Source organism: Cygnus olor, chromosome 2 (assembly GCF_009769625.2).
Source record: "Cygnus olor isolate bCygOlo1 chromosome 2, bCygOlo1.pri.v2, whole genome shotgun sequence".
NCBI classification, from domain to species: domain Eukaryota; kingdom Metazoa; phylum Chordata; class Aves; order Anseriformes; family Anatidae; genus Cygnus; species Cygnus olor.
The window spans coordinates 159,745,067-159,770,384 of record NC_049170.1 but is presented as its reverse complement, the minus strand read 5'-3'; the positions used below and the strand labels follow the sequence as shown (position 1 = coordinate 159,770,384).

The window sequence follows — 25,318 nt, the reverse complement described above, 5'->3', positions numbered from 1 at the left end:
GGGAGGGGGAGGGGGAGGAGAGGGGGGAGGAAGGGAGGGGGGGAGGGAGAGGAGTTGGAGGGGGGGGGAGGAGGAGGGGGAGGGAGTGAGGAAGAGGAGGGGGAGAGGGGAGGAAGGGGGGGAAGAGGAGGGGGTGAGGAAGAGGAGGGGGAGAGGGGAGGGGGGTGAGGAAGGGGAGGAGGGGGAGGGAGTGAGGAAGAGGAGGGGGAGAGGGGAGGAAGGGGGGGGGAGGGAGAGGAGTTGGAGGTGGGGGGGGAGGAGGAGGAGGGGAAGGAGAGGGGGGAGGAAGAGGAGGGAGTGAGGAAGAGGAGGGGGAGAGGGGAGGAAGGGAGGGGGAGGAGGAGGAGGAGGAAGGGGTGAGGAAGAAGAAGAGGAGGGGAGGGAGTGAGGAGAAGAAAAGGGGAGGGGGGGTGAGGAAGAAGAAGAAGAGGAGGAGAGGGAGGGAGTGAGGAGGAGGAGAAGAAGAGGGGAGGGGGGTGAGGAAGAGGAGGGGGGTGAGGAAGAAGAAGAGGAGGAGGAGGGGGAGGGAGTGAGGAAGAGGAGGGGGGGTGAGGAAGAAGAAGAGGAGGAGGAGGGGGAGGGAGTGAGGAAGAGGAGGGGGGTGAGGAAGAGGAGGAGAAGAAGAAGAGGAAAGGAGGGGGTGAGGGAGAGGAGGAGGATGAGGAGGAAGAAGAAGAGGTGGGGGAGGAAGGGATGGGGAGGGAGTGAGGAAGAAGAAGGGGGGAAGGGAGGAAGGGGGTGAGGAAGAGGAGGAGAAGAAGAGGGGAGGGAGTGAGGAGGGGGAGAAGGGAAGAGGGGGAGGGCTGGGGAAGAGGAGGGGGAGGGGAGGAGGAGGAGGGGGTGAGGAAGAGGAGGAGAAGAAGAAGAGGGGGGAGGAAGAAAAGGGAGTGAGGAAGAGGAGAGAGGTGAGGAAGGGAGCAGGGGAAGGAGGGGGAAGAGGGGTGGGGGGGAGGAAGAAGAGGAGGGGGGAGGAAGAGAAGAAGAGGGAGGGGAGGGGAGAGGAAGAGGGGGAGGGGAGAGGAAGAGGAGGGGGGGGGAGGAGGAAGAGGAGGGGGGGAGGAGGAGAAAAGAGGAGGGGGGGAGGAGGAAGAGGAAGGCCAGGCTCAGAGGGGCCCCGGTAATCGAGGGGGGGGGGGCTGGGAGCCCCTGGGAGGGGACCCGGGGGGCCGGGGGGGCTCTGAGGGCACCCAAGGGTGCTGGGGTGGCGGGGAGGCGCCCCCGGCTTCCCCGCCCCGAGAGGGAATTGGTGTTAATTACCAAAGCCAGCGTTAATTACCCGTGTTAATTACCCCCCAGCTGCTCCTTAGGAGCTCCCGGCCCCCACCCCGGGGGCTGCCTCGGAGCCTCCCGCCCGCTTCGGGCCGGCGCCGAGTGACAAAAAAAAAACCAAAAAAAAACCCAAAACCCCCCAAAATACGGGGCTGGATGTTACCAGATGTGTTTTTTTTTTTTTTTTTTTCCTCCCCCCCACCCCCAGGTCTCATAGACAGCCACAGGAGCGCCCACGGGGACGCGCCGCGGCCGCCGAGCTGGGGCAACCCCAGGCAGCCCCCGTTCGGCAGGAGGGGGCCGTTTTCGGGCGGGTACCCCCCGCAACCCCCCCGGGATTTCCGGCAGGGCCGCTCCTGGAGGAAGAAATATTCCCTCGTCAACCAGCCGCCGCCGCGCGAGGCGGGGAACGTCGGCACCTCCAGGGTTTTCGGGGGCGGCGGCGCGGAGGGCAGGGCGGCCCCGGCACCCGCGGCGGCCCCGGAGAGGCACGTGGACTTGACTAGGGACGGGAACATTGTCGTGGGGATCCAGGTGACGCAGAGGACCGACCTGGTTCTAGGTCCCGAAGGTCTTGGTGCTGAAGGTCTTGGTCCCGAAGGTCTTGGTCCCGAAGGTCTTGGTCCCGAAGGTCTTGGTCCCGAAGGTCTTGGTCCCGAAGGTCTTGGTCCCGAAGGTTTTGGTCCCGAAGGTCTTGGTCTTGAAGGTCTTGGTCCTGAAGGTCTTGGTCCTGAAGGTCTTGGTCCTGAAGGTTTTGATCCTGAAGGTCTTGGTCCTGGAGGTCTTGGTCCTGGAGGTCTTGGTCCTGGAGGTCTTGGTCCTGGAGGTTTTGATCCTGAAGGTCTTGGTGCTGAAGGTCTTGGTGCTGAAGGTCTTGGTGCTGAAGGTCTTGGTGCTGAAGGTTTCGGTCCCGAAAGTCTTGCGGGTTCTTACTGGGAAGTTCCCCGGCTGAAAACCGGCGGCGTTGCTCCAGGCGAGGGTAAAAACGGGCAGAAATCCTCCGCCGCTCCCTACCCGAGCCGAAAAGGGGAGCCAAAGCCCTCCCTCTCCGTCTCCTTCAGTTCCTCCCACCGCGTTGTCAGCTCGTCCTACCCCGGCCCGCTGGATAAACCCAGGACCGTGCGTCTGAGCGCCGAGGCGGCCGAAAGCTCCCCGGCTCCTTGCGAGAGCGCCGTGGCGCCGAAGACGGAGCCGCAGCGCTCCTGGCCTCCGCCGGGCTGCCAGCAGGCTCGGCACCTGGTGTGGTGCAAGCCGGAGCCACCGGCCCCGGGACAATCGGGCTGCGAGCAAGGCGGGGATGTTTTCCGAGAGCCCAAGCTCCTCGGGGGCGAGGAGGCGTCCTCCAGACCCGCTGCGGTTCTGGCGGCCGGGGCGAAGAGCAGGTTTGCGGCGCTGCACAAAGCTCCCGGCCTCCAAAGGGCCGCGGCGGCGGCGGCCTCCGGCAAAGCCTCCAAGTTTAAGAAAACCAACTACACCTGGGTGGCGAACCCCGGGAGGTGCTGCCGGGCCGTGAAGAGGTGGGGGAGCCCTCGGGCCCCCGACGGCGCTCGGAAAATCCCCGGCGGGGCGGAGAGGGCGGCGAAGGCGTCGCCGAAAGCGGATTTGGGGAGCAAGCTGAGGAAATGGCCGCTGCAGCCCAAGCCGGGCGTTTCCCCCAGCAAATACAAGTGGAAAGCCTCCGCCCTGCAGGCGTCCCCCTCCACGTCCAGGTCGGCGTTCAGGTGGCGGTGCGAGGACGAGAAGAAGCCCGCGGTTTCCGCCTTCCCCCAGGCCAGCCGGCCGCCCAGCGCCGCCGCCGCGGGTCCCGGGGGGGCGAAGCCCTTCGGCGACGCCGTTCTCTCCAGCTACAAAGTGAGGAGCCGGACGAAAATCATCCGGAGGAAAGGAAGCTCGGGGTAAGTGGCCGGGCCGCTTTGGAGAGCCGTCCCTCTGGAGGCCGTGCTTCATGTCCGCGGGCTTTAGGTGAAGCCGGAGCAGCCCGTGATGTCTTTGGGGCAAGGCGTCTCCGTGGTGTTGAATAATCCGTGCAGCTGCGAGCCACGGACGTGCCCACAGGTGAAATTACACCAAGGGCTGTTGGATACCGCAGGGTGCGTTCAGTTTTCCCCTTACCGGGGCTTTGTTCCCGCTTTTCAGGGTCGCGAGGCCTCAGACTGTAATTGTTCGAGCAGTCGGCGTAACCCAGAATTTAGTCTTTCAGAACAGAGCTGGGTTTTCACCTCGTCTCCCGTCCCTGTTCTCCAAAGATTTTGCACGTAGGAGATTCCTCCCTGACCCGAATAAACACCGGGCTTCAGGGGGAAGGAACAGCCGCCCTCCCCTGTTGACTGACTTTCAGAGCCTCGTTATACTGGCGGCTGGGGGGAGGAAGTGGTTTTATTTTTTTATTTTAAACAATTTTTTTTTTTTTTAATTTTATTTTTTATTATTGTTTTTGCCTGTAAAACGTCGTGCACGCCCCGGGACGGCACGGGGGATGGGAGCTGACCTGCGCCTGCCGGGAAGATCCCTTTGGGGTGAGGCGCCTCGGAAGGCCGGGGTCCTTTGGGATCTGCCAGGCGGGGAGATGAGATGACGGCGGCCTCCCCCCCGCACCTCTCGGGGAGAGGCGAGCGGGCTGAGTGAGTTGGTCGTCCAGCCGCCTCGTGCCTCGCCAGAAATTATCCCCCCGCTCGCCCGTTTTCTCGCCATTTTCTCTGCAGTCCGTCCCATCGCCGCCCCCCGAGGAGAAGCGGAGCTGACCCAGCTCCTCTTCTCGGCTGCGGGCGAGGGGATTAAGCGCGTTTCGGCCGCCTTTTTACCCTCCTCTAACCATTTTTTGCCCCCCCCCCCCCCCCCCGCAGCTCCGCGGCGGACAAGAAGAGCAGCCCCTCGCCTCCCACGCCTCTGAAGAGCCCCTTCCACGCCAAGAAGCGAAACCTGCGGGGGAAACCGGCGCTGCCCAAACGCTGCTCGCCCAAGGGCCTGCTGCAGCTCACCAAGCACAGGCTCTGCAGGCTGCCGGCCGCCAGGAGCCAGGTTTCCGCCAGGGAAGGTAGGAACGGTCGTCCCGGGGGGGGTGGTGACGGCGCTCGCTGACCTCGTGCTGGGGGAGCTGTTCCCGGAGAGGCTCTGGGAGCGGCGAAATCGGTCCCAGGTCCCCCGGGAGGCGAAGCTGCTGCCGTCGGTCCCCGAGCAGACACCGGGAAGAGTTTGGGCTGCGGTAAAGCCAAGCCTTAACCCGGGTGTCCTGTAAATGACCGCGCTCCGACGTCTCCAGGAGGCAGCAATCCCTCTGCAAGGCGAATTTCTCTCTTTGCTGGGGGGGGGGGGGGCCTGCGCACGTCCCAAAATATTCCCCCCAGCGACTGCGGACCTGCCTGGCGCACCCGTGTCCCGGGGCAGCGTCTGCGGGAGCCTCGTTTTTTTTTGTATTTCACGGGGTTAAAATTGCAGTTGGTGGGCGGAGTAGTGAGCCCCAAACGTTTGGGAACGGGTGGTTTGGGGCCGGGTCCTGCTGCCTGGGCTCAGCCCCTCGCAGGGCAGGCGTCGGCTTCTCGGGGCCGCGGCTCCAAGCACGTGAAGAGGTGTCGGGGTGTTCCTGGCTCTGTTCCCTGGCAAGGTAATCACAAGTCCTACACGCCCCTACAATTCATCTTCCTCGAAAATGTGCGTGAAGCACGTTTTGTGCTCATCGGCGTGGCCAACAAGCATGGCTTGAGCGCACAGGGCTGCGTGGGCTACGACGCGGCCGCCATCTGCCCCAAAATGAAGCTTTTTGACCTCTCTTTTTAGGAGGAGACTTAGGTTTTTTTCCTGCTCTGCGCTTCAGTCACCGAGTTTGTGCATGTCGTTGTCGTTGTTTCTCGTTCAAGTAGCTCCGTGCTAAGAGGTGGCCGTGTTTTGGTGGATCAGGAAACGGGAACGGGGGCTTGCGGCTCAGGAAGAGGAAGGCTTTTTGCGGGGAGAAGGAGAAAAAGGGGTTTCTTTTGCTTTGCGTGGCTGAGGAGGGGGCTGGGGGGATGGAGAGGATGCTGCGGGGAGAATTTGGGGTCTGGTGGGTGGGGGAGAATTTGGGGTCTGCTGCCTGGAGGTGACCTGTGGGGACAATCGGACGGCCGTATAACTGCACAGTCGTGCTGATGGCCCAGCATTTGAGCAGCTGCCTGACTTTAGGGTCGAGTTTTGCCCCGTTTAGGGATGTCAGCTAACCCTCTGGCGCCTGCAGAGGGACGAGGGTTGAACCTACACCCACCGCTGGAAGCATTTGTGCAGCGCGTGAAGGCAACACGTGTGGTTGGAGATCCATCGTACGGCTCTGTGGTCGTTCTTCTGAAACCAGAGGCGGTGGATCCACCGGGGGTGGCGTTGTGGGCTGCCAGGGGGCTTTAATTCCTTGCGGGGTGACGGTGCGTGGGGTGAGGAACAGCCCTTCGGCCTCCCACGGAATACCCACTGCCGGCTGTGGGGTTAATTCGGGACTCAGACCTCACAAACCCCGTACTGGGGACCTCTCTACAGCGCGACGTGTCCGGTAAGAGCATTTTACGTACGAGAAAATCGAGATATTGGTGTTTACAGGGGTATAAACTGTTCTGGTGACCCCGTACCAGGTTAAGCCAGATCTCTTCTCCGTAGCACCGTGCTTACGCCCGGGTTTATGCCGAGCAGAGTTTGCTCAGCCCTCTGTGTGGCACAGGAGGTCACAGCGCTGAAGCCGCAGCCCTGGGAAGGCTCCGAGCCGTCCTCGAAGCTTGTCTGAGACTTAGCAGAAGTCCTTTCTCTGCCTTTCATCCGTCAGTAGAAGCGTGTTCCCAGCCAAAGCGAAGCTGCGCGGAAGGTAAAAACGCACAAAACGGATCAAAATCCTCCGCCCTCCCGGGGAGCCTGACTGGCAGCTGCCAAAAGCCCCGGGCGTTTTGGGGACGCGCGTCGAATCCCCGTCCCTCGACGGCAGGTAATCGTCCCGTGGCGCAAAGCTTTGCGTCTCCAGTCGCGTGGGCCTGGAAATGTGTAGGCAGAGCAGAAATGCGGCTGCGTTCCCTTGATCGGAGCGGAGGAACGCAAATAAAGAAGCTTAGGGAAAGCAGAAAACGGGAAAACGGGGCTGGGAGTGGCTTGGGGAGAGGAGTTAGCTCGGTCCCCTGCCCCAAAGCGGATCAGATGATCAAGAGGTAATATCTCTGTTCCTGAGGGATGCTGACAAAGCCTAGCGCAAACCTTAGTCTGGGAGAGTTTTGGGGTGTGTTGGAGTGACTTTAGTTGTTTTCCAGCTTGGGTCTGTGCACTTTGGGGTCTCGGCTCCGAGGTGGGGAAGCAAATAACCTGCTGGAACAGCTCGGTGGCCGTGCTGTGGGGCTCTTCTTCCTCGCAAACGGCTGTAAAATCATGGCTCGATTTTGTTCTTAAAATGGCTAAAAGCAGAAGGAAGCCTCCCCTTCCCCGTGTTTGCTGCTCTCCCTCGCTTCCCAAATGCCCCAAATCCTTCCTGTCCCCGCCGTGCTAACGGGACCCCACGTACCAGCGTCGTAGGAGGTGAATTAAAATAATTCCCATCTCTCTCTTCGCCGTAAGTATGGAAAGGCTACGACGTTTCTTCCTTGCCTTCTGCAACAGAGAGGAATGAAACCCTTGTAGATCAACCATGATTTGGACGGGGAAATGGACTGGTGAGCGGGACTCGAACCTTCTCCATGAAGCTGTTGGAAGGGCTCCCTCGGTTGCCTTTCTCCTCCCCGGGGGGGAGAAACAAGGTTATTTCTGCTCCGTTCTCTGCTCCTTTCTCTCTCTGCGGGGCTGAAAGTGGTCCTCTCGAGGAGCAGCCGCGTTAAATAGTTCCTCCTGCTGGCAGGGCTCTGTGAGGTTGGGATCTCCGTCTGGGTATAACTTTCTCCCGGTGCGATAACGGAGAGCTTGGCCGTGGTTCCGACACGACATTTTTGATGGGGTTCAATCCCGGGCAACATGTTTGCAGCTCGGGCTGCTCTGATGCCCTGCCTTTCTGTGGCTGTTGAATTATCGCCGTTCCTCCACGTGCTAGGGTTCGTTTTTTTTTTTTTTTTTGCCCGGAGACGTGAGCTTCGTGAAGTTGTTGGGTGCTGGGCAGGGACGGGGGATTTTCAGGGCAGCATTTCACGGTTTTATCTCAGAGCCTAGCTCCTGAGAGGACTTGTGGGCAGCATCTGAGCTGCTTCATTAGAAGCCCCTTAATGAACAATTACATATAATGAACGGCCGGCGTGTTCTGGCTTCACAGGGGTCCTCTGGCTTTGGGATCTGTGGCACGAGCTCTGCGGGCCGTGCCCGAGCTGTGAGCAAAGGCATCGCCCCTGCCTTCCCTAGGGATTAACACGTGGCTGACCCCACTCTCCGGTTCCCTTTTTGGACCCAGATGGGTCCTGGGCAGAACTGGGAGATGTCCCAAGCTGGAAGTTGCTCTGATGGGACACTGGAGCTGTCTGTGAAGCATTTCTAATGCAGGTGGAGGTCTGGTTGTCCGGGTATTACAACGCAGGGGCAGGGGGTGCGCGTGGGGAGAGCTCGAGCAAAGCAAAGAGGAGCAGAAAACGTTGTGTCGCTCAGCAGAGCCGTAGGGCTGTTAATAAAACAGCCTTCAGATTTTGGACTTCTTGACCACTTAGTACTAAATGTTAATGTGCCTTTAATATTGAAGAGGGTTTTTTTTTTTTTTTCCCGTTTAACTTCTTAGGCTCTTGTTGAAGGGAGCAGCATATTTCAGCCTCCTGCCCGAACGCCAGCCTTCCTATATACCCTCTAGAAGTGGTTTTTCAGGCAGTATCACTTGCCTCTGTTACGGAGAAGACGATTTGGATCTGAAGCAGGGATCTGGTACGAGAAGGGGAGAACGCCGGGGTTGCTTCTGTCTTTACTGAGATCCTCGTGCCCCCGTGTTGCACGGAAATAACGCAGCCTGTTTCCGTGCAAGCTGAAAAGAATTGCGTGACTTCTATTCCATTCCTCAACCGTATCCAGCTATCCGTATAAAAAAATACTTCTTTTCATGACCTATCATATTTGGAAGTGCTTTTGCAGCCTGAACTCCCCGTCCCCCTGCTCGCCGTGCTGGGGGAGCCCCGAGCTGCGTTCCCCTTTCCGCTGCACGGAGCAGGGGGAGGCCGGCTGCTAATTAAGATCTGGGTGAAGTTCCCACCGATTTCCATTCCCCCAGCCGTCCTTTCGATTCCCCCAGCCGTCCTTTCGATTCCCCCAACCGTCTTTTCGGCACCCGGCCCGGAGGATTTGATGCAGAGAGCAAACCCCGGACTCCTGCTCAGTCATTTTGCGGAGCGGCTCTCCCGCCAATAACGGCACGTTGTAATTACGCTGTCGAAATGGCAAATGTCTACCCCGAGCTGGCTCTGGTGCTTATTTGTTACGGCAAACAGCCAGCGTGATAAAAAGTGCAGTGTGCGTGGGGACGGCACCGCTTCCTGCGGCGCCGTTTGCCCACGTGCTGCTCGGGCAGCCTGGAGCAGGATTTTGCTGAATGGGTTTGGGTGGTTTTTTTTTGTTTTGGGAGGGTGGGGGTGGGGGTTATTCCCCAAACCGTGGCAGCACGATCTTTTCCTGACCAATTTTAAGGGCAAATGCCAGCTTTTAAGTGACATGTCACCCATCCAGACGCGGTGGCGGAGGGATGTGCTGCCTGCTCGTGTCCTTCGAGCCCTGTGCCAGCAGCGCGGATGCAAGAAATCCCCCTTAAATTTTTACCGACAGCCTAGCTGAGAGTGATGGGGGCAGCGTATTTGATATCTTGCAGGATGAGGCCCCTTTTCAGCTATTTTTTGAGTGAAAACCAGGTGAAGACTCGCGTGTTTTTTTTTTTTGTTTTTACTTTCCTTACCCTTGCCAAAGTCCACGCTTGCCCACCTTGCGACACCGCTGCCTTCGTAGGGTTCACCGCGCTCGGCGTGACGGCACTGTCGTCTCTTTTATAGGAAAAACTAGAGCTAATTGCTTCATTTTAAGGTTATTTCGGGCAGGTACGCGGCAGCTGTTGGGATGTGAGGCGGCGGGAGAGCCGTGCCGTGCCCGTTCTCCGCGTGTCCCCCGTGGGAGCCCGCGCACGTGAGCGGAGGCCGCCGCCGAAAAGCGGGGCGATTTGGGATTTCGGGGAGCCTCCCGCACCGCCCTGCCTTCGGCACAGCCCTGCAGAGGGCACTCGTGCCCCTCGCATTTTCCCCGGTCCACCTTTTTCCGGTTATTGATGGCCTAATTTCGTCTTTATGTGAAAGAAAGCAGATATCAAGTAATTTGCAGCAATAACCTGCTAATGCTGGGCCAGTATCAAAACTCCCATGTTCATTTCAAGTGGCAGATAAAACACTAATATATAATTATCCTTGCAAATTGGATTGTTTTAAATAACCAAAAGGCTATGGCCAGGAGAAAACTATCCCATTTCCCTTGAGTTACTATTGCAGTGTAATTGCTGCGTTCAATCAATTTCCTTGGCATTAGAAATTCCATCACAATCAACATTAAGCTTTATTCATTGTGATGGCAAAGAGCCGGGCCATTTCTCCTCTTTTCCTTAACTGGCAAAATTAATCAGGGAAAAGATTTTAAACATTTACCCGTGCGAAAGAGGTCAGCTCTGCCACTATATTGCTCAGCAGATAAGGGGGCTAATAAAAAGAAAATTGAATTACTAATGATCGCCAGGCACCGAGTATATAAAACCTGGCAATCGCCCGGTTCAGGGGGGGGGGAAAAAAAAAAAAAAAAAAAGGAAAAAAAGAATCAATTTGCTGCGGACAAGGTGCGCTCGTTTTTTATTTTGGGCGCATATTATCAGCAATTTAATTTGAGAGCGCATAAACAGGGAGGGGAAACGGTTAGAAAATAATGAGCCCGGAGGTGTAAAATGCTGCGGGGCTGCGTGCTGTACGCAATTTATTTGGCACAACAGATAATCGCTTTAATTGAATCCAAAAGTGCATTGTTCAGCAGCGGCGCGGGCTGCCCGCCTGGCCCGTGGGGATTGCAGAATATTGCAGAGATGCCGGCGAGAGGCTCCCCGGTGCCTTTTTTTTTCTTTTTTTCCCCCCCCCCCCGTAATGTCCCCTCGCAGGCAGGACTTCTCAGCCGTGTGCCCGGGATTTTCGGCGCGGTCGTGGCTGGCTGGAGGCAGGGGGAGGACGAAGCGAGCGGCGGATTCCTCGTACCCCTTTCTTAAATAATTCGCTTTCTTAAATAACTTGAATCGTTTAGCGGCAGCTCAGCGCGTGAGCGGGCAGCTACAAAACCTTTTAGGTTTTGTTTCGGGGCGAATTCGCCGAGCTGGGCGCAGCCAGGAGGGGAGCAGAGCCCCCGAAACACCCTCGGTCGTTCATTTCTTCCCCTGGAACGAATGGGGCACACCTCTGAGCCTGGCTTTTTAGAGTCCTGGCAAGCTGGCAGCACTTTATATCCCCCTGGCGGCTTTTTATTTGGTGACTTTTGCCCCCCCCCCAGGTGTAAAAATGCTGTGAAATGGGAAGTTCCTGGCCGGGGGGGGGGCTTCGAGGCCGCTCCATCAGTCGCATCGCCCCGCGTTGGGACCTGCCAGCTCCTGCCTGGTGGCGTGCGGCTCTCGCTGCTGAGCGAGCCGGAGGAGAGGCGTGAGATGTGCAGCACGTGCGTGGGTCGTGGTGGAGCCCTTTAGCCCCCCGCCCCCCGGGGACTTGCTCGAGTTAAATTATTTCGCTGCCGAGCCTCCGGAGTTGAGCCTCGCGACCTCCTCCTGCTTTTAGGGATCCAGCGCTGTGAGCACATCCTTTGTGGCATCCACCCCGTGCGCTGCCAGGGGGCTAGTCTGCATCCTTCTCCCTTCAAAATCCTTCGAAATATTTCTTTCTTGCTTCCCTTCGCCTTTCTCGTGCTCTGGATTGAGGTCAGACAACAGTTTGTGTTAGCATCCTCCTCCTCCTCCTCTGTTGCCACCACCAGCGCCGCAGCTGGACTCTGCAAACGTGCTCAACGGGAGGAATTTTGCGTTTTGCATTTTGCTCTCTGCAGAAGTGCTCCTACACCCCCTTAATTCCAGCCACCTTCTCAAAAAAAAAAAAAACCAACCCAAATCCTCCCTTTTTTTTTTACCGGTTTGCCCAAAACCACGAGCCGCGCGTCACGGCTGCAGGCACGGAGGGAGCGAGCTGCTTGGCGTCCCTCGTGCCCGGGCAAGTGCGAGGGAGTAAACGGGGGCGTAAACGGCGAGGAGCGAGGTATGGCTGGCATCCGAATGCTCAGCTGCTGTTAATTTTATTGGCGCTGGCTGCTTGCATCCCTTTGGCAGCCTCGAAAATCTCAGGGCTGGAGTCGAGGTCTCCCGTTTCTTTTCGCGCAAAGCGAAGTAAGTATTTCTGTCGGGGAGGTTCCAGCTTGGGCACCGTGGGTTTTTGATTTATTTCCTGGCTGTGTCCTTGCTTTATTGTTATTTTCTCCTCAGCGAGTTGCACGAAGTGCTGCTTCTGGCTGCGGGGTGCCCTCTCGGATCGCGTCGAGCTGACCTCTTACGTCCGATCAGGAGGAGGTGATGCGTGCCCTCGAAGGAAGCCCTCAGCACGCACAACGCACCCCGGACCCCGCGGCCTTCTCACGTCTTCTATTCTCCATCGCTCGTCCGGGCTTTGAACAGATCCTTCCCAGTTTATCTGAACCCCTGGGGGTTTTGCTGCCGGAGGCCAGCGGGGGTAACGTCGGTACCGGCCGCGCTGCCGTACGTGGCTTGACCTTGCCCGTCACTCGGGGCGCTGCCAGGTCTCCCTTCTCGCTTTCCCTGCCTCGTCCTTGGGAGCAGGGGAGGAGCGGGGCTGGCCGAGCGGCTGCCGGGCCCTTCGCAGTCGCTGGGAGAAGTTCACATAGTTGGCTGGCTGCCGGCACCGGTTGCGTCCGCGTTCGTTAAGTCGGGGTGTAGGGTTTCTGCCTTCGCTTGGCATTTACAGGTGACGCCGTCCCGAGCTTGCGAGCAGCCAGCCGAGGGGATTCTGTTTTCAGAGCCCTCTTTTAAAAATAACAGGCTGCTTCGAGCGAGGGAAGTCGGCTCTGCTAAATGAGGAGGTGTCACCGTGTAGCTGCCTTTTCCCCAAAGCTCCGCGTGAGCGCTCCGGCGTCTGGATTTGGGGGCAGGCGAAGCAGGGGCTGCAATACGGGGAGCGTCTGGGTCGAAACGTGTCAGGGATGAGAGCTGAAGGTAGCAGGGGGCTGCTGGGCGTGGATGTGTGCAAGGCTTTTGAGTAGACCCCTGCCACGAGGAGAATTTTGGGCCAGTGATGAGGGTCTGGGGAACAGCAGGCGATGGATATAAACCCACACTGCTCTTCACGTTGAGTCACATTTAATTATTCTCATTTTCCATGTCCGTTCTCTCTCCCTTTTTCTGTGAAATTCAGCCTCATGCTTGATTTGATGCTGAAAATCCTCTCTCGTTGCCCGTGCCCCCTGTTTCAGAGAATCTCTCGTGCAGTGCCCGCTACCGTTTGCTTCTGAAATTCTGTTTGTAGCAGGTGGGTCTCAGGGGAGCAGTATATTCCTGCACTAACAGGAAGAAATATTTGGCTTTGGGGATGTACGACAGCCTTTCATTGCCTCTGACCCTTGATATTTTCAGGTCCGTGGGGGGCCTTTGCTATGATTTCAGACCTGGCAGGGGCAGCGTGGTGCGGAAGAAAAATCGAGTCTCCGCTTTAGTCTTTATCCACAGGAAGAAAAAAAAGAAAAAGAAAACAGAGCAAGAGGTCTTAGCCCTGGAAGCCTTCCCTTCCTACTATTTCTACAGTGAGGTTTGCAGTTATATTTTGAAGGGTGATTATTTTTACAGTGAGGTTTGCGGTTAGATTTTTTTCAGCCTTACTCTGAAGGAGTGCGTCTGAGAAAGCTGGGATGCTTATGGGTGGTTTTAAACCAGTTTTCAGCCTGTCCGGCTCTACCTGCTGCTCAGACTTGTGCTGAATTTCAGTGCTGCTGCCTTTTATCCCCTTGATTGTCTTCTCTTGTATGCTTAAAATAAAACTAAGAGAGAGAAAAACGGGCATTTAAGGCGCTTTGTCGGAATAGGGACGGATCCGTAACCTGAAGCTTGAAAAATCTCTTCTCTTTTGCTTCCTCCTCTGGCAGTTTCCTTGCACCTGATGTGCAGAGTGACGGGAAGCATCCCCAGCAGGGTCACCGTTGAAGTTTCAGATGGTTCCCTGGCCGCGAGCTGCTGCCGGCACTGCCGATCAGCGCATCCTCGGCAGCGCTGGCGGAGCTCCCCAAATCCCACCCCAGCGAACGCTCGGCTCCCTGTAAAACCTGCGTAGGTTTCTCTGTTCTGCTTTCTGCTTCCCGTGCTTCTCCAAATCCCCGTTTACAAGTATCTCTCTTTTTTTTTATTTTGCAATCCTTTTCCATCTGATTTTTTTCCCCTGTAACAACTCAGGGGCTTCGTGCGGCGATTCCCCCGTATCGCTGCTGAGCCGAAGTGGAAGCTGTTCACTCGAGGACCCGCCTGCTCACTCGGGCTGGGCTTTGTGTGCTCTGCAAAGCGATATAAATGAGTAATACCCCCCCCCAGAATACGTAACAGATGCAGGAGTGCACCTGGGGTAAGTGCTTTGTGGACCTGACAGCATCTCACGAGTCCCACAAAGCCGTGCTGGTGCAGCAGTTTTCGCGGTTTCAGGTTTCTGCTTTAGGCTGAGGGACGGGGAAATGCCTTTCCTTCAGTTGTCAACGGGAGTTTTGCTGTTGCCCACGGGAAAGTTGAGCGTGAGGAAGGTTTCATCCTCTCTTACGCCTCTGTATAATCCAGACGTGTGCAGATTTTGCTCTCGCTCGGGGTTGGAGCGGTGCTGCGTGGATGTGTGAACAGAGCCGGTGAACTGGACGTCCGGCTCTGACCTCAAAACCAATCCTATACCTTATTCCCTCCCCTAAGCCTGCCCTCGGGAGCTCTCTGGTGGGAAAAGGGCAGGAGAGCAGACGTGGAGCCTTAATGTGGGCTGGTAAACCCCCTGTTAAGCCCCCTGATGGTGCGTTTTGTGCTGTTCTGTGCACGGGGAAACGTCCTGGGACAGCCCGTCCTTAGGTGGGACGGAGAGCGCCCAGGCAGTGAGCGCGAGCAAGCACGTGTCTGCCATTCAGCCTTGAAAAAACCTCCCAGGAACGTGTCTTGTGAGGGCTCTGCAGTAAAACCGAGCCAACCAGTGTGTGTTTGCCCCCCGTTTGCAGCCTGGGGCAGCTCGTGGAAAAGGAAAAGGGCTCGCAAGGTGCGGTGCTGCTGCGTGACTCGCGGCTCCTGGCCCCAAGAGAGCAGCAGCCACGTTTTATGGGGGTGTAAGGGAAAGCCTGGCTCGGGAACCGTGCTGAGAATGAAAAAACAGCTCAAGGAGCCAGGGCAGTGGCTTACTGTGTTGGTCCTGCCGTCCTTTGCTGGAGGTGCTGTGCTTCGTTGTCTGCTGCGGGATGCTCCGCTTCATCTCCTGGAAGCCTCAGCTCTGAGCTTTTTGGGGTGAGAAGGATGAGACCCAGGAACTCCAAACAGCTTCAAATACCTCCGATACAGCTTTTTGGAAGAAGAGATCGACTCGTCTTTTGTAGAAGCGTTTTGAAGATGAGACCAACCTCACCCAAATGGGGTTTTTTCTTGGCTGGGTGTAGCCCGTGATTGGTGAGCGTAATCTAGCGGCGATGGCTTTTGCTTGGTTATTAGGTGCTTTGTGTGAAAGTACCTGTTATCAATGAGAAAAATCAAGAGGGGATTTGATAGGGTGATGCGAGTTCATCAGAGATGCCACTTTCGGTGTACATATAGGGCTGTGTTTTTAAAATAAGATTTACTCGACTATCTCAACGTTAACTGGGGCATTTTACGGTGCTCCCCTTCTGCGAGCTTCCGTGATCCATCATTTCCCTGCTGGCGTGCTGGAGTGGCTGTTAGGTTTTACTACGCCAAACACTGTAAAAGGGCATTAGAGCAGTTAAATCTGGAGTCTTGCTTTCATAAGGAAAAAAGAAAATGCTGAATTAGGCAGCGGAAAAGGCAACCGCAGCGATACTGGAATCTTGCATAAATTATCAGAAGAGTCAGAGGCTGGCAAGTTTATGTATTGTTACAGCTCTGCTAATTAATTATTCCAGAATAATCAATGTTTAAAAGAAAAAGTTTGGTTCTCTCCCGTCTTAATGGACTCTGATATTTACTTTCGGTATGGCAGCTGTATTTTTTTTGTGGTGTGGCCGTGCTTTAATTTTACCTCCCCGGTGGTGGGGCTCAGGGGGTCTCACTCACGGCATCGTCTTCAGAGCAAGATGTTCCCGACGTCCAGGGAAAGCCTCCATCACGAGTATTTCCAGGGTGAGAGGCTCGAAGGAAGCAGAGGAATTATTTAAGAGGCTATAAAATGTTTGCAAATTGAGATGAAATGGTCCACGCGCTGGGGAGATAGATGTGTGGGACTGGAGGAAGTAAGTTGATATATTTTTTAAATAGATGGTGAAATTCTGGCCCTGGTGAAGTCGTCTGGGCTTAAACTTTTACCCTTATGCTTCGTAGCATATATATTCTTAACTGCAGTGCTTGCTTTGGCAAAAAACACGTTGTGGGGCTGGAGTACGGAGGTGTCACGGGTCGGCTGTGGTGTCTGTAGGTACATCGAGAAGCGAGCGGGGGAATTTGGTGAAATGCTACAGGAATTGTTGTATTAACGTTCTGTTAATCTGTCAAATTCATGACGCTTATTCAGTTTCAGAGTTAGGGCTCAACCTAAAAGACAAATTCAGCTCGTGGAGAATTGAGGTATAAATCTTTCGGAAGTGGAACAGCGGGACTTGTCATTGACACAATTTCTTGACAGTGGGATTGTTTTCGTAATGTCATGCTTTGGAAAGGGTAAGTCGAAAACCGCGAGACATGAAGATGTTTGCCAGCTCCTAAAATGTTTTGCCCTTTTAACGGGCTCTCTTCGTGTGCTTTAAATAAAACCTCGGGGCTTTGGCGTGGTGCGTTTTGTTCTGAAGAGACCACCTTGGGGAGGGAGCGCGTCCTTGCCTCCTCTGCTCTACCCAAAACTGGAGGGGGATGCCTAGGGGACGTCTGGAGAAGCAAAATGCAGATTAGAAAGGATGAAAAGGGCTGTTCCAGTTGAGTGTCCAGGCTTGGCAAGCTGTCGGCTTCGTGCTTAACTTTGAATATTCTTCATTGTAAGAAGAGATGGCCTCCTTCTGAATGGTGGAATGGCGCGGAGCTGCACGTCGCCATCTGTCTCTTTCTAGAAAGACGGGATTCACGTTTGCCAAGGACTCCGGGTCCCAGTAAGCACAGCACCCTGAAACTGAGCTGAGGAAACCTATAAACACTGATGTCCTGGTGTCCTCCAGACTCTTAATATAGTGTGCACCTGACCCTGTCTTCTGGGAAGCCCGTTGTTCCTTAGCAGCTCTGCTGAAAAGGGCCTGGGGCTGTGTTGGATGCTAAGCTGCAAGAGTCCAAAGCATTTGTTGTTATTATTTTTAAACAATTGAAATAAACTTGCACTGGGCAGCATTAAGAGGAAGATGGCCAGCAGCTGTAGGAATGGTGTTAACCCTCTTTGTGGCACTGGGGGCCACTGGTGTACTGGTATACCCATTTTGGGGCATCTCGGTTCGAGGCGGATGGGAAGAGATGGTTCATCTGGGCTCGTCTTGAGAAGCTGTGGAGTCTCTGCCCTTGGAGGTGTTTTGGGTTTGGGTAGATGAAGCTGCAGCTGCCCCGATTTCGTGTCGGTGGTGCTCGTGCTTCAAGCAGAGGGTTGGTGGCACCTCAAGAGGTCCGTTCCTGTGCTTTCAAGGGAACATTTTCTGCCACAACGCAAAAGTTTTCATGTTAAGCAACCGAGTCCCTTTGCAGCTCACAGGGTTTTGTAGCATTTGGGATTGGCGATGTCAAATCCAACTGACAAAAACATCCAACTTCTGTCTGGCAGTGAGGCAGTTCTCATCGACGAGGTTGGTGCAGGATTGCCGCTTCATCATCACGTCTGCAAAGGGCTTTGGACCCTACAGAAATCCCAGAGATGCTTTGCCAGAGCCCTTTTATTGATTTTTCACAAAGAGAATGAAAGTAGTTGTAAGATCCTGTGTTAGGAGGCGATTTTGGAGCATTGTCATGAAGCACTCTTTGGAGGTGATGACAGTGCTGTGCTCTTGGATGTCAAGGCGAGGACCGAAGCAGGAGACCCGACTACTTCACTTCACTGCTCAAGGGGACCTGTAATTGAGGTCCTCTAGGTCTGAGTTGACCCTGGCCACAGCGGAAGAAGCCTCTAACGTTGTATTTACAAAACCAAGCCTTCCACTCAGCACGATTGCCTTGTGATAGCCCCGCTGTGGCTAGGGCTGGCTTCATTTTGTGTGTGTTGTTCTTCTGTGCCATTATTCGTGCAGTGCCAAGGCTGCAAATTGCTCTGTACAACCAGAAGGTGCCAACCCGTTGATGTACTCGGTGTCCTGAAGAGCTGGCGGTGGAAAGTATGGCCAAAGGATGATGCAGAAATACTGACCAGCCAGCAGCTGGGTGGGCTTGTGAACAGCTAGGGTTTGTGGTGTGCTTCTTTGAACTTAGGCACAATATTTAGATGTTATAAATGCAGTAAGGGCAGCATCTGTGCCTTGTATGAAGCTGTGTCTCCAAGTTTTGGTCTGGAGATCCTTCAAATACTCTTACAAGTCATTTGAAGGGGTACCCACGTCCGGGTGGTGCAGCTTGGTGCAAACTTGTCCTTACCTTGACTTATAAAAAGTCCATAACCTGAACGAGGGATGCAAATAAATCCTCCAGATAGCGTTAGGGCTATGCAGAAATGGCCCTGCCCTTGGGAATGGGGAGGCAAATCCCCCCACTGCTGCCCGCTCGTGGCTTTCAGTTCGCCCTGCTGGGAGGAGCAGGGACGGGAGATGGGTTTTGTTCCTCCCGATGGGTTTTGTTCCTCCCCAGAGTGGCTGATGGACAGCTTACATGGGGAAGGGGAAGGAAGGAAAGGAAATTGAGAGCGTGATAAATGCATCCTGTGCCCTGCAAATGTGTTTCTTTCTGCTTCTGGATCCACGTGGGGGCACCCAAAAGCTGCCCTGCCTTCTTTGGGTTTCGCAGGACTGCGTGCAGCCTGTCTTTTGGGGCCAGAGCCTTAGCGAGGACATGGAAATACCCCCAAATACACAGCCTGAGCTCTCACATTTGCAATTTTCCCTTCCCAGCTGATGGCTTACGGCACATCCATCCCCATCCACTGCTTTCCCGAGCGCCCCCCGTGCTGCAGCTGTCATTTGGGGGGACGTCTGGCCTCCGGGACACCTCTGGGACCAGGGCTGCTGCTTGCTGAGCTGTGGCATGGGGCAGCTGGGGCTGCTTTTGGGGACATTGCTTTCTGTGACTGTGTGTGACGTGGACAGATCCCGATCTCGATACCAAGTTGTCAGTTTGAGCTGTTTGCTCTGGCTGAGCTTTGATTTTGGGAACTAATTGCATCTTGTTTCCTAGGTGCGTGTAAAACAGCCCGGTCCCTTGGGCTCACCAGGCATCATTAACTCAAAAATGCCCCCCTTCAAATTTATCATTCTGCTCTAATTTGTAAAAAAGGCCCTTTGGGGAGAATCTGTGGAGGATGCCAGTTTCCACCAGGCACTCGGTTGGTACCAAAGACACGGGGACAAGCGAGCGGAGCTCGGCGTGGACCGCAGGGGATGGCTTTGCTCATCTCCCGGCGCTTTTTCCCCTCTCCATCCCCACCGCATCTCCCCAGCATCCACACAATGAGGCTGTGGCTGGTTGCTTTGCTCAGCTGCCCTCATCCTTGCTGCCTCCTCTGCGATCAGCCGGCAGTGGGAAGGCAGCGAGCACCTTGCTGCGGGGCTGTTTCACGGCTCCACTTGAAGACGTTTCTGAATGAAACCCCTCCGATTCCCACCTGAGCGCGACGGCGGCGACATAAACAAGCAAAGCCCGGTAATAAAAACCTAATGAAGAATACCAGCGTGAAATCAAGATGTTAAACCTCCGCTAGTGACAGGCAGTAAATCCGCAGCCTGGTGTGTTCCTGCACTTTTTAATATATATTAAAGCGGGCAGCTCCTTTATCTCTTCTTGTCTCGTGGGCTCCGAAGCTGAGCAGTGCTGAGAGCGAGTCCATTCCCTTCGCACCGTGGCCTTCCAGCTTCGCTCTCCCACTTCAAGGATTTCCAGTCTAGGCGTTTCTGGCTTTCAGGGGAGCTGCTCTTTGGCTCCTCTGTGTTTTAAAGGCCTCGGTGAAAAGGAGCTTTCCTTAGCGCATGAGCTAACCTGCAAGCTTCTTTTTCCGAAGAGTCGGACGGCGTCGGATCGCATTTACTGTACGGGATCCTCGCTCTCTTGCTTACGTGCCCTCTTGTCTTGTGGCTTGTGCTAAGCAGTAGGCTGTGGTTTGGAAACATAGACCTGCAACCTGATTTCTTTTTCTGAGTACTCAGATTTACTTTAATTTCTTACCTGGCTGCATGTGGTCCCAGATTTTTGAGGCTTTCTGTTAATTTTTGATAGGAAATATCGGCTCAAAGAGTTCTCCTTTCATTTGTGCGGTGCTTTCATGATTCCCAGTCTTACCTTTAAACCAAAGGGACATTTTCCTCCTTATTTTATCTCCCTGAATATCTATTCGATATGGAATCAGTCCGTAGCCCCGTGTGCTGAATGTGCTGGGGAAAGGCTGGTTTTACACGAAGTCGGTACGGGGGGCGAGGACCTTGCCCCTTCCGCGTCATCCTCTGCAGGCTGGACACCACACCAGGCACTTGGTGTGTGCTGACACTTCCTTTGTCCTTCCTGAAGAGGTTAGTGCACATCCCGAGCTGCGTGGCTGCCTAATGCTTTGCTTTTTCTCTTTTAAATATTCATGGGAGCAGAGTGGCTAGGTTGCTTAATGGAGCGGCGCGGCCTTCCGCGTCCGAGGCAGAAGTGGACTTGTTGTCAATAGCTCTTAAAAACTTCTCACTAAGCCGCCTGATAGGCTGTCAGATTGACATATTTCTCCTCTTTTGAAGTTTAAATGACTTCTGGTGCAAGAAAAAGGATGTCTCCCTAAAGGGGGGGAAGCTGCTGCTCCCGCACCGACAACGTTATCTGCTATCGAGTCGTTTTTGTGCCTTAGGTGTTTTTGGGGATTTGCTTGCTCTGTAAATTCTGGACAAGAAAGTAGTCAAGGTAAGAAAAAAAGTGATTCGGGGGAAGAGCAAGCAGAGCTGAACGGGAATTACAGATGTCTGCAGGAGTGTGTTACGCAAACCCTTGATCGAAGAGGTGAATGAGCTCTGTGCTGTCTTGTCTCGTGCGAGCTCCCTGGAGAAAAGTAACTCATCCTTCTCGGGAGAGGATTTTCCCTTCTCTTTCTCCTATCTTTTCTCCCTGCAAGGTCTTGAGCTGATGGCAGTGCTGACAGGTTGTCATTTCAGTGATTTGTCTTTGTAGTGCCTCGTGTTATATTGTTTGGGGTTGGAAGTGCTCCGGTGACACGAGCAGTGATGCCCGCCTCTCGTTTCCATTCTGATTTACAGCACCGATCTACAGCTGAGGGTGTTTTGCACATGGCTCCCTCTCGAAAGGTTAAAACCCTTCGTCTTTTCCCGCTGTTGCTGGAGGGTTGGCTGAAGGTGTCGGCGGGTCGATGAGGATGGATGCTCTCCTCTCTCTGGCAGCTTCAGGGCTAGGAAGAGTTCTCTCCAACTTGTTTTATTGACTCCGCTCCTCACTCATCTGTGCCTTATTGTGTAAATAAAGGATTTAACTCTCCTGGAAGGCTTCTCTGGTGAGCGAGAACAGCAATACCAAGACATAAAATAGTGTTTAAAAAAAAAAAAAGGCTGGGGTGGACCTAGGGCACCATCTGGTCTCTCCCCAGCTCGAGGCACAGCCACTTACCTCCATCATTCCCATCCGGTGGGCATCTAACCTTATCTTGAAGACCTCTAATGATGGATGCTCCATGTCCCCTCTAGATAATCTCTTTGGCCCCGTTGTTTGTACTTCTTTCATAGTGTCCCTGCTACACGTCTGCCACCATTAAGTTCATCGTTGCTTTGTCGGTGGTCAAGGAGGGAGGACGCCCTTCCCTGCTGTAGCTGGCTTTTAAGGATTTGTGGGTTTTTACCCCGTTGTCCTTTTGTCTTTCCTGGCTTTAGCAGTGCAGATTCCTTCAGTCCTAGGTTCCTGATGCACGCCATCAGATGCTTTCCACCTGCTTCACCTCCTGTCTGAAGTGTGGAAGCCGAATCTGAGCGCCGTCACCAGCGCCCATCGGACTGAGCAGCGGTGAAGGATTACAGCGGCTTTCCCGTTTGAAATTTGCCCTTGTGCATCAGCAAGACCTTATCAGAGGATGAGCGAATGCTGGACAATGTAGGGACGGAGGATTTTCACTTGGTTGGGTGTTCGTTAGCGTTTCCTATGCGGGAGAGCTGTTGGGAACGGCTCAGCCCCAGCGGTGCACGGGGGTGACGCAAGGACCGATGAGGCTTCGGGTTTTGGATCCTAAGGCAGCTTCCAAAAAGCCAGAGGAAGGATGGGGAGAGGTGAAGGTAGAGGAATTAATAGGGATTAATGCTAATATAGGTGCTCGGTGTCTTATTCTTGAGATTACTTCTTCTGACCTGATTTGAGCCTGGCTTTTTTCACTGCTGGGGGCTGTCACCCCATGCCAGTGCCCATTAGCGCGCGTGTGAGCCGTTGTGCCTGGGATGTCAGAGACCAAATTGAGTTTTCAGCTCTGAGAAAGGATTTCACCTGCGCCAGGTAGTGGGAAGGGGAAACCAGCGCTCGGACCGGCTCCGCTGAGGCTTGGCAGCCTCTCGCCCTGCCGGCTCCCATCACGGGGATGTCTCCGGGCGGGAGGAAACACATCTCCGGGACTCGTCCTCCTTCTGTGCCCGTTGGCCACGGTCCTCTGGGCCAATAAATGACCAAATCTGTTTTAGTCCTTGAAGTCATCACCTGCTGCTTCTCAGAAAGGATAAAGGTGAGCTGCTGCAAGGAGCAGATGAGCCCAGAAACACGTAGAAAAAAGGATGCTGAAGGAGATTCCTCTCTTATTTTGAGGCAGGGCTTTTACGCAGCAGGCCAGAATTTGCTCGCTTCGTGCGAGTCGTGTAATTGAGGCTTTATTTTTCCTCTTCTCTTTGGAAAGCGGCGTTAATAACACCTTTACGGTAGAACTGGGACTCCGCGCAGCGTTTGCAGCTTGCTTTGAGGTGCTCTCGAGTGTCGCTCGTTATTTAAGGCTGGAATAAAATGCTGAAGGAACGTCAGAAACTTTTCAGGGGCTGTTTGTGTTTCTTGCAGCTCCGCCAGCCAACGTCCTCCCACCACATTCAGGTCACTGGTGGGATGAGGGCTGCAAGCCTGCCTCTTTTGCCACGAAAACAGCCCCCAGGTTTAGGAGATCGCGCCTGACACACGGCCCCGAGAGCATAATTTGACGTGGCAGCTGCGTGAAAAGTGCTGGATGCGATTTTTTTATTTTCGGTGTGCGCAGATGCGTGAAGTTTTAAAACAAAGCAAAGGAACTTTTTTGGTAAAAACCGGGGTCAGCCGGGGACTCGGACAGGTCCAGGGACAGCAAGAGAAAGTGGGGAATTGCTGTTCTTGTTCTGTACCATCTGCTCTGCCATGACTACTCTTAAATCTAACTACCAAACATCCCTGTAAGACCCAGGGAGTGTCCTCTGAATACGTTTAGAGTTGATTAAAACCAAACAGCCCCCACTGCTGTTGGACTGAGTTTTATGGACAACCCTACAGGCTGCGTCGGTGGACCCTAACAGTTTTTGGCTGGTGTTGTTGCAACTCGTTTTCAAGCCACTTCCAACCTACTTTTCAAGGATGGAGGCAGGCGTTTTGGCCACCTGAATAATTGGAGGAGGGGAAAAGACCCGACAGAGCGGGCTAGGAGCCAGAAGATTTCGTTATTAATACGTGTTTCTGCTGATGCCCTTTGTGACCGTGGGCTAAATCCTTTTAGTGGTGTGCTTCGGTTTTTCTGCCCATGTTACGGGAGCAAAGCCAGGTGCTGAGGGACCTGTGGGCACAAAGTCCCCTCTAAGACAACTTGATGGTGGTGTTTGCTACCAGCTCAGCTCTTGGCCATCTGAGGTGCAAGCAGTTGAAAAGAGCGGTTGCTGGAGGCTCCTCTGTTGCTGGCTCAGAGGGGTTTTGGGACTTTCTCATGTCAATGTGACGCCAGATATGACTGTTCTTCTGCCAAAGTGACTTAGTCCTTGAGCCCAAGTCCTTCTGAGATCCTTGATCCCAGTCCTTCTGCCAAGGACTTAGTCCTTGGACCCGCAACACGTAAATAAAACCAGCTACTGACCAGAGGACAACAACAGTATTTGACAATTGCTATAATTGAGCAGAAGATCCGGAGGTTGCTCCCAACCTCTGCCATTCTGTGATACTGCTGTAGGAGCTGACGTCCCTGGATCTTTACTTTTTGAAGACTAAAAGCACTGAGAATGCCCTAGGTAGGATGCTGTGAGGTCCAGAGCCTCGCAGCCTAAATAATTTACCCAACTTTAGGGCTAGTTTGGGGCTGGCTAATCAAGACCATGCCTTGGAGATGCTTGGGAAGCATCTGAACACCGGGCAGAGATATTTATACAACCCCAAAATGTTAGATACCTCGTTAAAAGAATAACACAACACCAACGTTGGTATTTAAAGGATTGCAGCTCCCTCTCGGCAGTGGTGTTCCTGGAGGGGAACTTGGTTTTCGGAGAGCTGATCGTGCTGAGAGCACCCAGACCGTCACCGGGACTTCCCCATGTCCACGCCGCGTGCCCCTACACTGGGTGCTGCCATATTTTAGTTGGTCCTGCAATCTCCTAACCTCACAGAAGACCCGAGGGAAACTCTATTTGCACAAAGCCATGAGAAACGTTTGAATAATGTGTCTTCCCCCCATCTAAGTGGCTCGGCTCATGCACAATAACTCATTGGCCACGGTGCTTCGCTGCCTGCCTCGGTGGCAGGAGGGGACCGGGACGAGAAATCTTTTTGTTTTCAAACCAAAGCAATCACATTGCTCTCCGAAAGAGCTAAACCAGCATAAAACCCGAGCACCGGTCTCGTTTAAAGGTGGATCAGGTGTACGTGGGAGGGCTGCAGCCTCCGTGTGAGCATAACCAGATTAGGGCCGTACCTGCATGAAACGTGCGCGCGCCGGGCTCTGCAATTCCGGCACGCGTGCGTTAACCTCGGATAACGCACGCGTGGGGCCGTGCGTCCCGGCTCCAGCCCCCTTTGCTAAATGATCGGATGCTCCCGGCTGGTTTTTGTGCTTGGCCCATCTCAGTATCAAGAGATGGACTGAGGTTGTGGGGTCAGGTCCTTGGGAGGTGGTTCTGATGTTACTGAACACCCGATGTGCATCAGGCTCAGGAAATCCCACACGCGCTTCCCATTGCTTTGCTTCTGGATACCCCCTTCTGGCTGTTTCTATTCCTGTAGGGTCAGAGGGGTGTTGGGGAGCTAAAAACAGGGAGAAAACCAAAGGGGTTAGGGGATGAGGACCAAAGAAGTGAGGATCTGGAGGCAGATAATGGTGAGCGCTCGACAGTTCCCACTGCTCCGAAGGTCCGCAAGGAGCCCGAGGACGTTGCCCACCATTTCTCTGCTAGTGGTGGGATGGGGACGGGAATCAGCCCCCACTGGCCCCACTGTCTTCCTCTGGGAGCTGTGGGACTCAGATTGACTCGGGGACAGAGGTTGCCTGTAGGTTCTTCACCTACGACGTGAAGCTTTGAGATCGAGAGGACAACGTGGGGACAAGAGGACAGGAGAAGGACAGGAGACACGGCAATGGGGAGCTGGGGGAGCTCGGGGTCTTGCAGGAGATGGGCCAGAGGTGTGTAGGGGACGCAAGGACCTGCGTAGGGGATGCAGGAACCTATTTGTGGGTCCCAGCCTTTATTCCCTGTGCTGCTCAGGGGACAGGCTGCTTTGGTTTGGTGTCCCTGCTGCGTCCAAGCAAGAAAGGAAAGCGTCGAAGCGTCTGGGCGCTGAGAGCCTCGTCGTTTCTTTGCTTTT

At 54.6% G+C, this 25,318-nt stretch overlaps 1 protein-coding gene across 1 annotated transcript in view; it reads left to right on the top strand.

Moving 5' to 3' along the window:
• Positions 1–25,318, top strand: part of ZC3H3 (zinc finger CCCH-type containing 3) — a 136,908-nt gene that overhangs the window by 121 nt on the left and 111,469 nt on the right. The window contains 2 exon segments of the mRNA XM_040547445.1: positions 1,478–3,164; positions 4,113–4,303. Coding sequence (XP_040403379.1) covers positions 1,478–3,164; positions 4,113–4,303 — 1,878 coding nt within the window.